General features: G+C 35.5%; 1 protein-coding gene across 2 annotated transcripts in view; it reads right to left on the reverse strand.

Annotated features, from left to right (window-relative positions):
• Positions 1-2,211: 2,211 nt before the first annotated feature.
• TTC29 (tetratricopeptide repeat domain 29) overlaps positions 2,212-17,250 on the reverse strand; it is a 279,537-nt gene continuing 264,498 nt past the window's right edge. For both annotated transcript variants that reach the window (XR_012435150.1, XM_045392931.2), the window contains 2 exons: positions 3,082-3,148; positions 2,212-2,783 (listed from right to left, as the gene is read on the reverse strand). Coding sequence is in view for 1 of the 2 variants with exons in the window: in XM_045392931.2 (XP_045248866.1) it covers positions 2,753-2,783; positions 3,082-3,148 (98 nt within the window). In the remaining variant the exon portion in view is untranslated. The remainder of the gene's footprint in view (positions 2,784-3,081; positions 3,149-17,250) is intronic.

Below are 17,250 nucleotides of genomic sequence, written 5' to 3' on the forward strand. Positions count from 1 at the left end.
TGCTGCTTTTTTGTTGTTGTTGTTGTTGTTGTTGTTGTTGTTGTTGTTTAGCTGTGCCCTGTCCCCAGAGGTGGAGTCTACAGAGACTGGCAGGCCTCCTTGAGCTACTGTGAGCTCCACCCAGTTCGATCTTCCCAGGGCTTTGTTTACCGACTTAAGCCTCAGCAATGGCGGGAGCCCCTCCCCCAGCCTGGCTGCTGCCTTGCTGGTAGATCGCAGACTGTTGTGCTAGCAATGAGGAAGGCTCCGTGAGCTTGGGACCCTCCTGGCCAGGTGTGGGATATAATCTCCTGGTGTGCCTATTTGCTTAAAGCGCAGTATTGGGGTGGGAGTTACCCGATTTTCCAGGTGTTGTGTATCTCAGTTCCCCTGGCTAGGAAAAGGGATTCCCTTCCCCTTTGCGCTTGCCAGGTGAGGCCAGGCCTCACCCTGCTTTAGCTCTCGCTGGTCAGGCTGCAGCAGCTGACCAGCACCGATTATTCGGCACTCCCTAGTGAGATGAACCCAGTACCTCAGTTGAAAATGCAGAAATCACCGGTCTTCTGTGTCGCTCGCGCTAGGAGCTTGAGACTGGAGCTGTTCCTATTTGGCCACCTTGCTCCACCTCGCTCAAGTGATCTTTCTGTCTCAACCTCCTGAGTAGCTAAAACTACAGGTATGCACAGCTATGTGTAGCTAATTTTTATTTTTATTTTTAGTAGAGGTGAGGTCTCCCTATGTTGCCCAGGCTAGCCTTGAATTCCTGGGCTCAAGCTATCCCCCTCCTTGGTCTCCCAAAGTGTTGGGATTATAGGTGTGAGCCACTGCATCCGGCCCATGTTTGTTGCCTATAACCTGAGATGTACCCCGCCCCACCCCTGCTACCACCTTCAGGAATCTTATTAGATATAGTATGAAAACGAGAAAAGGAATGATGTCTTAGCAATTTTTTAAAGGAGAAGCTAAAAGCTGAAGTAATTATAGTATATGATAGAATGTTGTATTTTAGGCACTGTCATTTTGATAAAAAATGGAATTAGGGACCATTGTAAATGCTTACATGTTCGCAGTGAGTGGTCCTGGCTGCATTATTTATGGGAGGATGTTTTACAGATAAGAAGTAGCATTTGATGCAATTGTGACTCGCATCTATCATCCATAAAATCTTGATTTTGTTTTCAGATTTGTTTTCAGTTTCACAAATAAAAATGAATCAAATTGAAATTTAAGGAGAAAGCTCCAAAGAAACCTTTTTGATTAAATCTATCAGAAGGGATAGCACTGTGGCCATTTAGCATTTGATGGTAAATTCCAATTTCTGTTGACCTTGCCGATAGGTTTATGTTTGATATATCTAATTTTCTGAAGTGTTTTCAAAGACGTGGGCGTTTTGATTACAAATATTCTCACAAAACTTTCCAGACATCTTTTTAAGGAACCTTAAAACGAATTTAAGAAGACACTATAGCAAAAAGCAGTTATTACAGAGGAAAAAAAAAGTATTTGTTATTTGAATTTGAACTTCAATTTGAACTTCAAAGCTAGAATTGTTCTTTTTTTTTTTAATTCTTTTTTTTAATTTTTTTTATTTTTTATTATTATACTTTAAGTTCTAGGGTACATGTGCATAACGTGCAGGTTTGTTACATATGTATACTTGTGCCATGTTGCTGTGCTGCACCCATCAACTCGTCAGCACCCATCAACTCATCATTTACATCAGGTATAACTCCCAATGCAGTCCCTCCCCCCTCTCCCCTCCCCATGATAGGCCCCGGTGTGTGATGTTCCCCTTCCCGAGTCCAAGTGATCTCATTGTTCAGTTCCCACCTATGAGTGAGAACATGCAGTGTTTGGTTTTTTGTTCTTGTGATAGTTTGCTAAGAATGATGGTTTCCAGCTGCATCCATGTCCCTACAAAGGACACAAACTCATCCTTTTTTATGGCTGCATAGTATTCTATGGTGTAGAATTGTTCTTATAAAAGGACAAAGTTTTCTCCTGGTTAATCTACTTTTTAGATAGAGTAAGATGAGATGGGGTACTTGTAATGTAAATGGTTATGGTTAAAGAAACATTATATAACAAAGTAAGAGCCTGGCGTGGTGGCTCACAGCTGTAATCTTCAGGAGATCTCCAGATCTCCTGAAATTAAACATGTAACGATCTCAGCCGTGTTCTTTCATTTGCAAGACACATTAGGTAAGGCTTGTAAGATTGAAGGACTTAAACTTTTTAAGTTGACATGGGTAAGTTTGATTATGTGCTATCAGCTAAAAGTATCATAAAATATACTTTTACACAGGTAAAGCAAACTGTTTCAAACAGTACTTATCAATATGGTAGTCTTAATTGCTTATATTCTTTTTATCTATGTTGAAAAGTTTCCCTAGAATTTTAGTAAATATTATCCTACATGAATTCAGCAAGAAAGATTTTCTTAAGCTTGTAATTATTTTCTCATTAGAAAATATTTTCTTATTTTGGTTTCATGGTATCACTATTTCTTGTGGAATAGTGGAGAAGGGGAAATTATTTATTTCCTGGATGATTGCTGATATTTCTAAGAATTGGAATATATTTTATTTTCATGGATTTAGATGTTTTGGACTAAATTTATAGTAATATACTGCAATACAAAATCCAATGAAAAGAGTCACAGTCAGTTTTTTTATAACTTTATATTGTCTGTAACATGTTTCTATTACAAGTATTGAAGTCTAAGGTGACATGATGGATTTCTTCTCGCTTTGATGTTAAGTGAAAAGCTGCTTTAAGTTTCATTTTTTTGATCACCTGGAAATCTGAAATAAAATAAATTGTAGATTTAACTTTTATATTGGGCTAGAAAGTAAAGAACATTTGTTTTGAAAAATAATTTGTTTTCTGTAATTTTCATATGTGGCTTCAAAATTAAAAATACTTAACCTTATGTGATATTTGACAATAAATCTGTGATTTTTTTTTTAAAGCAGTGTTTCAGTATTAAGGTTATTAAGTGCTGGATGAAACTTCTCTTTTTGTGTTTGGAGAATGAGATTATACTTAGTATACTGCACAAAGTGGGTACTTAATAGAAACTTTTTACTTGATTTATCATACCTACTGAGTTCTTCCAAATGTTCTGAGTTTTGAGATACAGTTTCCACCGTGGATCCTCGAAACTCTTCTAAAAAAAAATATACAAAGTAAATAGTTTATCATGAACATGGTTTATAGTTATTTTGATCTTGAACCTGGGAATCCCTTTTCAGGGATATCTGTCCTTCACCTATAAACGTGTATGTATCACCAGGGCAGATTGTATTGTACAAAGATGGTCACAGCAATCTCTCCCACTCCACATGTTCCTGTACGGTATGATCTTGTCAATCCCCCATGAAGGAGCAGAATCTAGTTTTCTTCTTGAAATTGAGCTACCCTTAAGACTCTTTTGTGATCAGCTGAATGTGGAGGAAGTGACGAAAATGAGCTCTGGGGCTAGGTCCATAAAAGCTATGCAGCCTCTACCTGGTTATCTTAGGATACTGTTTTTGGAGGAAGTGAATCACCACATAAGTCCTCATACCCTGAGACTGCCATGCTGGAATGGCCGTGTATAGATGTTCTAGCAGACAGTCCCAGCTGAGTCCAGCCTTCCAGCCATCTTGGCCAAGTCTCCAGCCTGCCAGTGAAGCTGTCTTTGACCCTTCAAACCAGCCCATCTGTCAGCTGAATATCATTTAGTGACTTCAATTAATGTCCAGCCGAGCCCTGCTTGAATTCCTAATCCACAGAATTCTTGTGATATAGTAAAATGGCTACTGAAAAGGCCACCTTGTTTTGGGTAAGATGACTTTAAAAAATATTACTCAAAAGGAAAATTAATTTAAGGAGCAATATAAAGTACCCAAATAATGAAGTCAAATATGGGAAGTTTATCTATCTATCTATCTATCTATCTATCTATCTATCTATCTATCTATCTATCTATATGTGTGTGTGTGTGTGTGTATACATATAACTACATATATAAACATACATATATAAAAACTTCCCATATCTGGCTTCACTATTATGATATTATGATAATGAAGTCAAATATGGGAAGTTTGTTTATGTAGATATACATGTATAAATGACTTCATGTATCATATACCATATGTGTATATATATAGAGAGAAAGAGCCATGTTAATTTGTTACTTAACTTTAACTTTCATATCTCCTCCTTTACTTTTGATTTGAATTCACTGGGATTAATCTAATAAGATGCTGTTTATTCCTGTTTATGACAGGCCCCAGTTTTCAGGCCCTTCATTCTATTTTTCATTACCTTTCGTGTTCTGTCCCCATCTCCTACCCACTGCAATTCCTAAAAGAGTTCTACTTTGCCTTTTGGAATATTTGATTCATTATTTCAGCAAAATGTCCTATATCTTTACCCTATTTTCTGAAATTACTTTTACTTTCTTGCTCTAACAGAAATTTGTCTCTTCTCTCAAGATACTATCAGCCCACAAACCCATTTTTGTTGTATTTTTCTTGGTCTTCTCACTGCTGGACCTGAAGATGGGTTGGTGTCCTCTTTCCTCCTTGTTCTGTCAGGACATTTGCCTTTCCTCTTTTCCTCTCTAACACTCATGTCATTAGATTATACAGTCAACCATTTGTCACTATTGTGATCTACCTACAAGTGGAATCATTCTCAGTTGATGTTATCATTGCCTCATTGTCACCGTACTACTACTTTCTTAACTTAGTAATTTCAATGTAGAGGTAGAAGATTATTCCACCCTAAGTCTCAATTCCTTGACCTCCTGTTCTTTTACATCTTGTCCTTTACATTACCACTGCCATTAATTCCCCTGGTCATACTTAGACCTTGTCATTATCAGTAACTATGAGCCCCCTCTAGCTCATTTTCCTGTATTTAACTGCTTGGCTGCCTCCTTTTGTATTTCCAGATCACTCCCTCTGCTATCCTGACCCCAGCAATTCTTCTACTTCATTGGAACCTCCATTCCTACCACATTTTCACTGTTTCTCCTAATTTTTCTGTCTCTTCTTCCTTCCTCATATAATTTAAATTCCATGGTTATGTACTTCCTTGCATAAAGTCTAAATTTCTCTTCTTTTCACTTTGTTTACTTACTTGGCAAAAGTATAGCCCTAGTTAAATCCAGTTATCTGCCGATTCCTCTCCTGCACTGTATAGTTCAACATGGCTGGAGAAAATACACAACTGGCCTGAGATGCCTCATCTTAAATTCATGGTCACAAACATTAAGTAGACCCTTGTGCTTCCAGGCCTTTCTATGAAACATTCCTGGTCCACTCATTCTTCCACTGCCCTCGATGACTAAATCTTCTACTTTTCTCAGACCTCCCACCCTGCACTTTTCTCAGCTGATGATTTATTTCCTGGTTTCATTGAGGAAATAAATGACAGTAGGAAAAATCTTCCACAAGTCCTGTGGGGAGAGTTACTCACCTACTGCTTCTATTCTGTATACTCTGTCTTCCCTTCTGTTAGTATCAATGAACTGTTATCCCTCTACTTCTTCACTAGATTTCAGGCCCTCTTGTCTAGACAAGACATAGTTTCAGTCCTTCCTTCTGCCTCCCACTTATCAGTGCTCTTCCTCTCTATTAGGTCTTCCCTATCAGTAGAGAACTATTTAGTTAAAGCCATGTGACTTAAGTTCTCACCAATGAAATGAGCAAAGAAATATACAGTCATGTGTCACTTAATGACAGGGGTATCTTCAAAGAAATGAGTCATTAGGTGATGTTGTTGTACAAACATCATAGAGTGTACTTACACAAATCTAGATGGCATAGTCTACTACATAGCTAGGCTATTATATGGTATAGCATATTGCTTCTGGGCTACAAACCTGTTTGGCACGTTACTATAGTGAATATTATAGGCATCTGTAACACTATAATGAGTATTTGTATAGCTAAACATAGTAAAGGTAATGCATTGCAACACAGTGTTATGATGGCTAAAACGTCACTAGTGCATAGGAATCTTCCAGCTCCATTATCTCTTAGGACCACCATTGTGTATGGCATATATTGTTGACAGAAATGTCCTTATGCAATGCATGACTGGATACTTCTTCTGAGTCTGAGTGTTAGACATGGGTACTCACTCACCCCAGGACAGTTGACTCTTGGTTCCATCACTGCAAAAACACTCATTTGGATTATAAGCTAGGTTTTGCACTGTGGGTCTGACTTAAGGTGTGATTTGAGATGTTTGATCTGTAGGACTTCAAGGGAGCTGGAAGACTGAGACCAGTACCACTCTAGTAAGGGAGACCAGAAGCAACAACACATTGAAGTGTGATATTTGCTTATATGATCTACATTTCAGTAGAAATTGGCACTTCCTTGTTGCTAATAGTAAAGACTCTGAAATGGTAGATTGAAGTGGGCAACAAAAAGATCTCATTTATACCACCACTTAGCCTATATGTTACAAAAGCAATAGAATAAGCCAGTAAATGCCAAATTGCTATAAATCCACCGTCACATCCCTTTTTTGAAAACAATGGAATATAATATTTATATTATACAGTATTATATGTAAACAAGATTTTTAAAATGTTATCTGTAGAGAAGTATGAGTTGAAATGGAGGAGACATTACCTGGTAGTTTGGTGACTAGAAAGGTAAATGAATTTTTATAATTTTGGCATGCTAAACATTTGTAGTGGCCTTACTCTCAAAAAGGGTAAATAACTCATTCATAAAGGTTGTATCAGAGTTTATAGACTAGACCCCTGGTAATGGATTCAACCTTTCTACAACAAATCAAAAGTATTGTTGTATGCTCACATGAATATACAGTAGTCATTACCTTAAATTTAAAACTCACTATAAGCAGCAAATACAGAGAGCACGATATGAAGGCTGTATTGTATCAGTGTGGTCTGCAGAGAATTTCTTCATATGGTTTTTGCCTTGTTGAAATATATGTTGCAGTTCAAAGCTAAAGGGATTACTTTTGAATAGTCATCACAGAGGTTGATTACATTCGTATATCATATTTAGCTGGACCCTGCAGGCTATTATTCCATTAGCTATGCTGGTTCTGCCATTGTCAAAAAGTTGATCACCTAATGTTAAAAGACTGTGCTTTCTGTTGACCTTATCCAAATGACTCAAAAGCTTTTGTTTGAAAAATAAAACTCAGATTATGTTTTATGAAACTGATTAAGAATAAATACTGCATATAAACTATGCTCCTTTCTTATGGGTGATCTTAAAATTATGCTATTATTAACAATGAGATATTTTGTTTTTGTATTTCAGCAGATTTTACTGATAGTCATACATTCAATTTTAGTAGAAACAGTACTTCGCTCTCACTGATAGTAAAGAGTCTCAGAAACTGATTTCTGAAAAAGGAACAGAAATCTCCCTTCCCCACCATGTAAATCATATAAAATTACCCTGGAAGTAAGCCAGTATATCAATGTAAATATAATGGCACATCTACAATGGCCTACTTACAATATGATTTTACAAGGCCACTGTACTGAAGAGAACAAAGTTCTGTTTTGGGGAAATGTGTATATGAACTGAAAACTTGTCAATCACACTTGATAATCAGAAAATCCCTTCCAGTAAATAAATAAATAAAATATTTAACTGTTTATTCTTCATATGATGGTTGTATAGGTTCACTCGTTTAATTACAATGAGAATATCTGATTCAGGGCTATAAATCTGGTTTTTATAAACCCAGAATCCCATTACCAATAAAAGGCATACTTAGATAAGCTTGACTTTTAAATTATTTTATTATGAATTAGCCACAAATAAGTAATGAGATGAGAGCTCATCTTTGAAAAAGATATCGACCGTTATGACTTTATTATTTAAAATAACATATACATTTTTTCATTAGAATCACATTACAAAAGCTGTCCTTTGGGAACAAAGATGATTTTGACACTATCTCAGTTGAACAGCTCAGTCCTTGAGCTGTGTTCCCAGGAGTGATGATGGATTGGCATAGACTCATGTTTGCTCTTTGGCATGGTCTTCCTTGTAACTGATAGTTTGTAAAATGGCTGGGCAGGGATGCAGGCTGTGATCCTGGAACACAGCCAGATACTAATTTTGGCCTCATTAGCACTGTTCTCTTAATCAATTGAACTTTTCAGCAGGTGGAGGTTTCCTAATATTTCTTGTACTAGCTTGTCTTTAGCTACTCACTTGAAACTCACAATAGATGAGTGGGTATCAGTCAGGAGGAAACAGATGGCACATACAACTGGGATTTTGAAGAGACTTTAATGAAGGGACTATTAAGAGATGAGGGCAGGGCTAAGGAGCTAATAAGGGATATTGAGGCACCTAGGGACTTGCAAAAGAGGGTGCCATGCCATTATCATCTCTGGGTCTAAATTCAGGGTAAGGAGACAGGACGGTGCCACTGGATGTTGGGTGAGGGCAGAGATTTAGAAAAGGGACTGCTTTTTCTAAATCTAGAAGCAGCAGTTGCAGAGTGTCACAGTTGTCAGAAAGGAGCTGAAGTGAGGGGCAGAGGAACAGTATTCTCACTCTCCACCTTCCTAACCTCTCATCTGCTGGTGACTCTCTTTGGCTAAATCCATATGATGAAGCCAGAAGGCAAGTCAGCCTGTGTGATGCAGTCTGAAGTCAGTCTCCTGGGACACAGAGCAGAGAAGGTGGGAGAATTGATCGTGTGTGTGTGTGTGTGTGTGTGTGTGTGTGTGTGTGTGTGTGTAAGGGGTGGGGGAGGGGAAACGAGCAGCATATAATAACCATACAATGCAAATGTTTTCCTTTAGCAAAAATTTAGTCATGTGAAGTGTGGTTTGGGCATCAATATATTTAATGTTGGCATATAATTGGATATTTCTTTATTCCTTTTCCTCCTCCTCCTCATTGTATAATATTGGTTTGTCATTCATGGCTTTCTCGTCTTACAGTTTTGTAAAAAATTTATGAATCAAAGCCTAAGATTATAGAGTTAATCTCACTCTATCAAAAATATGTGATTTTGGGAGTAATATTTTTCTACATTTTGTTGTTAACAAAACAAAAAGTTAATCTGTCCTATCTGTGTTTTGAAGTAGAAATCATGATGTGGTAATTCTATATCTGATGAGCATAATAATCAAGATGGAAACTTTTAAGGCAGGAGGCATCTTTCAAGTTTGGATAGACTCTCTTGAAAGTGTCAAAAACTGACATGTGTTCTTTCATATCACAGGATCTGGTATATAACAATTCCCTTGCCAAGGGCTTTTATTAATATTCAAGCAATTAAAATTTATGCAAAAATCAGAAGTATATTCCAATTCAAAATTATATATTCTTTTTTTTTTAACCTTACACACCATTACTTTGAATAAATGGAATGCAACTAGGCTTGAACAAAGCACTGAAGATACCATATTGACACAGAATGATAACTGAATTTCTTTTTCTGGGCGTTTAAACTTTTAATGAGAATATCTGATTCAGGTCTATTAATCTGTCCAGACACTAAATATTTTCTTAAGATAAATAGTGTGTTAATGTCTTCATACAGTTCTTTTTATTTCTTTGATTTTTTGCTACATTATAAATCCTGCAATTTTTTTCTATTCAAGACAGAGTAACAGAAATCAGATTAACTTCTTTCCTAAAACACTCTACCCTACCCCAAAAAACCTGAACAAAATATATGAAACAATGATTTTGAAGACACTGGACATCAGACAACAAAAGCCAGTGATTTCTGAAAGACAAGAAATATGTTTTGAATACAAAACATGCAAAAAGGCACAATGAGGAGAAAAATCAATCAAAACTGACCCATAACTGACATAATTAGTAGAATTAGGAACAAAAACAAAGTTACTCTAACTGTATTTTAGACATTTAAAATGTTAAGTAGAGACAAGGAAAATAAAATAAAACATTAATAAACTTGAAGACAGAGTAGTAGAAGCTGCAAAATGAAGAAAGAGAGTCGAAAAGATGAACATATTATCAGTAAACTATAGAACAGCTTCAAGCAGCCTAATAGACATGTATTGGCATCTCCATAAAAAGGATATGGAGAAAGAATTGCAAAATAGTTTAAGAAATTATGGCTGAAAATTTTCTAAAATTGATGAAGACTATAAGCCCACATGTCCAAGAAGCTCAATAGACCCCAAGCTTAAGAAACTTAGAGTACAAAAATTAAAAAAAATAACAACCTATGAAACATACAATGCCATACCCACTGAAAATATCTTTATAAAATGAAGGAAAAAATACTTTTCAGACAGACAAAAGCTGAAGCAATTCATTAGCAGAATATTTGCACTACAAGTCCTCAAGACAGAAGAAAAATGATACCACATGACAATCTGGATCTATGTAAAGAAATGAAGAGCATCAGAGGTGGTAAGTACAACACATGATAACGTTGTACAAAGGTGAGAAGGGGAGAAATGCAAGGATGTAATTGTAAACTTTTTTTGACACAGGGTCTCGCTTACTGCAGCCTTGACCTTACAGGCTCAAGCAATCCTCCTGTCTCCTCAGCATCCCAAGTAGCTGGGACTACAGGCATATGCCACCATGTCTGGCTAATTAAAAAAAAAAAAAATTCTTGTAGAGATGGAATCTCGTTTCTTTGCCTACTCTGCTCTTGAACTCCTGGCCTCAAGTAATCCTTCTGTCTTGGTGTACCAAAGTATTGGGATGACAAGCATGAGCTACCATGCCTGACCTATAAGATTCTTATACTATGTGTTACCATTGGTGGGAATGTAAATTAGTACAGCAATTATGGAGATTTCTCAAAAAACTCTAAAAATAGATGTCATGCAATCCAGTAATCCCACTGCTGGGTATTTATACAAAGGAAATAAAATAAATACATTCAAAGGATACCTGCACTTCCATGTGTATTGCAGCACTATCTACGGTAGCTAAGACATGGAATCAACCTAAGCATCCATTAACAGACAAAAGGACAAAGAAAATGTGCTGTATATACACAATAGAATACTATTAAGCTACAAAACAGAATGCAATCCTGTCGTTTGCCGCCACAGGAATAAGCCTGGAGAACATTATGTTCAGTGAAATGGGGCGGGCACAGAAAGATAAATACTGCATGTTCTCACTCACATGTGGAAGCTAAAATAATTCCAGCTCATGGAAGTGGAGAACAGAATAGTGGGTATTAGAGGCTGGGAAGGGTCAGGGGATGGGAGAAGGTGGGAGATGTTGGTTAATGGATACAAAATTACAGTTAGATAGGAGGAAGGAAGTCTGGTGTTCAGAAGCATTGCAGGGTGAATATGGTTAACTATAATTTATTGACTCTTTTCCAAAAGCTAGAAGACAGAATTTTGAATGTTCGCAACACAAAGAAATGATAAATGTTTGAGGTGATGGCTATGCTAATTACCCTGATTTGATCATGACACATTGTAAACATGTATCAAAATATCACCCTGTATTCCATAAATATCTACAATTATAATGTGTCAACTAAAAATAAAAGGGAAAAAATTCTTACACTATATGTTAAATATCTAATGTCACTTGAAGGTAGGTTGTGAAAAGTTAAAGATATACACTGATCATTATTTTTGCTTTTACATTTTAGTTTACACTTTTCATTTAAATATTCTGAAAAAAAAAGATTTGAAAAATCAACATCCTTCGAATCTGAAAATAAGAAAACCTGTCTCTAATTTAAACATTAATTTGAAAACTTATCCTTCTCGTGTATTTCCCTGATCTGCGGCTTGAAGATAAGCTAATGAATTCAAAGAAATAACCATTTCATTATCACTCCAAAAGTTTAATTTTCTTGACCAAATTATGTGCAGTGTAATACATAGAATATGAAACTAAATGCTGATAGATAAATAGATTTGATTTTTTTTTTCTGGTTACTTCAGAGTAACCATTGGGAAAATATACAAGCTCTGTATTCATGTTCTTTTCATGTTGTCTGTACTTTAGAACAGAGAATTATGTGAAATAATTTTTGTAACACTTTACTGAGGTATGACTGACATAACAAAAGCTGTACATATTTAATTTATAAAACTTGATGGGTTTGCAGGTAAGTAAACCATTCAAAATCTATGCTGTAAACACATCCATCATCCAGGGGATGATATTTTTAATGAATAATCCAGAGATGTGAAAATGAATGTTTTTGTAAAAATTGAGTTTTCTAATGTATGTTGAGATTTCCAAAGAAAAGATTCTGTAGATATACAATATCCAGTTCAAATATAGTATTATGAGTAAATATATATCTGGTCAGCAGCAAAGTAGTTCCTAGAAATAACATCTCCGAAAAACCCAAACAATTCCCTTACCAAAATTAAAAATCAAAACTTTGCACATCCCAAGTAAGATACTCTTCCTCTTAAATTTTCGTAAGAATGAACTGGTCTGTTTAAAACAATGACAATGAGAAATACATTTTGAAATAAGTCACCAGTTTCCAGATGATCTATATATATGTCTGCTACTCAAAGTGTGGTCTCCAAACCAGCAGCATTAACATTACCTGAAGCTTGTTAGAAATGCAGAAATGTAAGCCACGCTTCAGACCTAGCAACACAGAATCTGCCTTTTAACAGGATCCCAAGGTGATTCATTCGCTCATTAAAGTTTGAAAATTGTTGCTTTATGGAATCTTACTCCTATTTATATTTAAATATTAAGAGTAGGAGTAAAATATTAATAGCATGTTGTTAAAAGGAGTTGTAGCTGCTTGTCTGTTGTTCAGTTGCAACATTTACATAATAAGTAAAAATAATTGTTTTCCTCATGTTGTAATAGAGAATGTGGTCAGCACTTTTATTGTTAACATTATTATTATTATTATTATTATTTTGAGACGGAGTCTCACTCTGTCTCCTAGGCTGAAGTACAGTGGTGCAATCTCAGCTCACTGCAATCTCCGCCTCCCGGTTCAAGTGATTCTTCTGTCTCAGCCTCCGAGTAGCTGGGATTACAGACACCTGCCATAATGCCCGGCTAATTTTTGTATTTTTAGTAGACATGGGATTTCAGCACGTTGGCCAGGCTGGTCTCGAACTCCTGACCTCAGGTGATCCACCTGCCTCGGCCTCCCAAAGTGCTGGGATTACAAGTGTGAGCCACCATGCCCGGCCAGCACTTTATTATTTAGTTTTAATTTTTAATTGTATGTTGACAAATTATAATTATATGTATTTATGGGGTACAAAGTGATGTTATGATCTATGAATACAATGTGAAATTGTTAAATTAAGCTAGTTAGCATGTCCAACACTTCAAATGCTTATAATTTTTTTATGGTGAAAGCATTTGAGAATTACTGTCTTAGAGATTCTGAAATGTACAATACATTATTACTGACTATATTTACCATGATGTGCAATATATCTTAAAGAAAAAACCTTATTCCTCCTGTCTAATTGAGGCTTTGTACTTTTTGACCATTATCTTCCCATTTCCCTCACTACTCCTGTCCTCTGATAACCATCCTTCTGCTCTCTGCTTCTTTGAGTTAGATTATTTTAGATTCCAATACAAATGAGAACATTTTATATGTGTCTTTCTATGCCTGGCTTATTTCATTTAGTATACTATTCTCCGATTCCATGTATGATATTGCAAATGACAGGATTTCTCACTTTTTAAGGCTGAATAATATATGTATATGTATTATTCATTCATATATACACATTCTGTGTATATATACACACACATTATATATTGTATATATATACACACACACACATATATATGCTTTTACATTTTAGTTTCCACTTTTCATTTAAATATTCTGGTTGGAAAAAAATAAGATTTGAAAAATCAACATCCCTCGAATCTGATTTTTTATATATATATATATATACACACACACACACACCACATTATATATGTGTATATATATATATACCACATTATATACACACACACACACACACACACACACATATATATATATACCACATTTTCTTTATCCATTCATTGGTTTATGGACACTTAGGTTGATTCCATGACTTGGCTATTAGGAATAGTGCTGCAATGAACATGGGAGTGCAGACATCTGACATGCTGATTTCAAATATCTGGGTAAATACCCAGAAGTAGGATTACTGTATCATATGGTAATTTTAATTTTTAGTTTTTTGAGAAAACTCCATATGGATTTCTGTAATGGTTGTACTAATTTATAGTCTCACCAACAGTGTACAAGGGTTCCCTTTTCTCCACCTCCTTGCCAACATTGATCTTTCATCTTTTTGATAACAGCCGTTCTAACAGGTATGGATTGATATCTCATTGTGATTTTAGTTTACTAGTGATTAATGATGGTCAGCAATTTTTCCATATGTCTGTTCACCATTTATGTCTTTTTTTTGAGAGATGTCTATTCAGGTCCCCAGCCCATTTTAAAATTAGGCCATTTGTTTTATTTCTATAGAGTTGTTTGAGTTTTTTATATGTTGGTTATTAATCCCTTATCAGATGTATGGCTTGCAAATATTTCCTCCCAATCCATAGGTTGTCTCTTCACTCTGTTGTTTTCTTTTTTTGTGCAGAAACTTTTACTTTTGCTGTAATCCCATTTGTCTGTTTTTGCTTTTGTTGCTACACTTTTGGGGTCAAATCTAAAAACTTATTGCCTAGACCAATGACACATAGTAGCTTTCCCCTTATGTTTTCTTCTAGTAGCATTACAGTGTCAGGTCCTATGTTTAAGTCTTCAATTCATTTTGAATTGATTTTGCATATGATGTGTGTTAAGGATCAAATTTCATTCTGCATATGGATATCCCAGTTTTCTCAGTACCCTTTGTTAAAGAGACTGTCCTTTTCTGTTGTGTATTCTTGGCATCTTTGTTGAAAATCAATTGACCATACATACATGTGTGGGTCCATTTATGGGCTTTCTATTCTGTTCTATTGGTCAAGAACTCTATTTTTATGCCAGTATCATGCTGTTTTAATTATTATCAGTCTGTAGTATATTTTGAAGTCAGGTAGTGTGATGCCTCTAGATTTGTTCTTTTTGCTCATCATTGCCTTGGCTATTGGGGTGTGTCTGTGTGTGTGTCTGTCTCTGTGTGTGTGTGTCTGTGTGGTTCCATATACATTTTAGAATTGCTTTTCTATTTATGAAAAATGACATTAAATCTCTCAACCACCCTATGCTTTAAGTATTATTATTCCTTTTGTATAGCTAAGGAACCTAAAGGTTGGAGAGATTAATGTGCTCAATCTCATACAGCTGATAACTGTTTCACTGGAGATTCAAACCCAGGTTAATCTGGATCTTAAATCCATCCTCATAGCTTCTGTGCTCATTCTCACTTCAATTAATTCAAAAGGTAGATGAGTCTTAAGAAAATCTCTTAGGCAAGTGTATAGTGTTAGGCTTGGAAAGATTGATTTATTTGACTTTGTGGCAAGAACTACTGCAGCAGACCTATTTAGTTCTTAATAGTTGTTTGTCTATTTAGTTTCTTGTCTTTTAGAGACCATTTCTAATGCAGCAGTTAAGAAAACAGCCATATACTCCAGGGATCTCCCTGAAAACCACTAATCTGACATGTAGGCCATGACAACTGAGATTGGGCTAGTGAGAAACCAAATCTAGGGTTTCCATCATGTAAGTTGTTGCCTTTATTTCATTATACTTTGATTCAATCCCTAATGGATTCAGCTTCATAAAGTCAGAAAAAGAAAAAAAAAAGCAATTTATTCATGTTTTCATTGGAGCTCACTGCAGACATGAAATTTCTCTAAAAATGCAAATCATTTGGTGCCACATAAGTGAAACTCGGTAGCTAAAGTGCTTAGAGGAAAATGCTTTCCCAGGGCTAATGTTTTCATGCCCAGTGATTGAATAAATCGATCCATTTATTACAACATCTTCACTTAAGATTTTGTCCCTAGATGAATGTATCTAAGAGTACTAGAAGACTTTTCTTTATCACTGAGAAAATTGATTACACTTGTTAATTTGGCTTTTAATCCTAGATATATAAAAATAAATACCATAAACATGTGTAGAAGAAATCAATATAGATTTGTTCAATATCAGATTGATCAAAAAAGGATTTAGTAAGACTCCAAGATGTAAAATACTAATGTACAAACTAAGCCCTTACTTATGTAATACGACTTTAGACAAGCTCAGTATAAACCTAAAAGAAACTATTTCTTAAAACAGAAATGGTGTACTTTTCTTGCATTAAAGAAAAACCCCCAGAAGGCCTACCTATCCAAGGTATTTAATGTGAACATTTGTTTTTAAAAGATTTCTTGTCTTTGGTCCGGCCATTGTTGTTAATTCATGGGGCACCATATCACAGATTTTTTTTTTTTATGTTACATAAAGCAAAAATTACACTTAACAAATGTAAGCTTAAGACAAAAAAATAGATAAAACAACACTCCTAAAAGCCAAGATATCACATGGAAAGGCTATCAGTCATTCTTTTCAGAGAAAGTGAGGACAATGAGAAATAAAAGTCATATTCAAAGACTCCTGAAATGCCACTTAGACTGGCTCTGGCCTATTATGTCATGTGTTTTGTAGAACTCAGTAGCAAACCAAGTAGACACTCTTTTGACTAAGCATATTTTTGATTCTGCTTGTATAATAATGAATAAGACAGAGATTTTCATGCTAGTCTACTCTCAGAATGATGAAAGTTTAAAACTGCTTCTCTGGTAGTAATATGGTTTATGTTGAATATACACTGTCAGTCACAAATGATAGTCTCTATTCATTTGTCATACACTCAACAGATATTCATTGAGAACCCAAGTGCAAAACACACATTTGTGGGATAGGTGATTGGATGCAGTTTGTAGCTGTGTTCAAATTAGATAGATTCAGAGGTACATGGCCGAGGAGGGGCATGGGAAGTTTAATCTGCAATCATGGCATAACCCTCTGAATTAGTGCATGACCCTCAGAGAAGAAATGAGGTTTTTATGTACAACTTCTTAAAACAATTAATTTAGTAGGGGGCACAGAGTTTCAAAACAAATACTGACTTTAAAAGAATACATTTAAATGCTTGTCCCAGTAAAAATAGTCTACTGGATTTCCATGGTAGGACTCAGGTTCTTTAATAGTATAATTGGTGGGCCAAATATGACAACACACAGAAAAGCAGAGCATCTCTGTGTTAGAGCATGTTTTGTCAATACTCAACGTGCACACGATACAAATGTGTATACATTTTGACTGATAAATAAGTAGAAGTCATTTCTGGAGAACTTTTTATGG

Source organism: Macaca fascicularis, chromosome 5 (genome assembly GCF_037993035.2).
Source record: "Macaca fascicularis isolate 582-1 chromosome 5, T2T-MFA8v1.1".
In the NCBI taxonomy this organism is placed as follows: domain Eukaryota; kingdom Metazoa; phylum Chordata; class Mammalia; order Primates; family Cercopithecidae; genus Macaca; species Macaca fascicularis.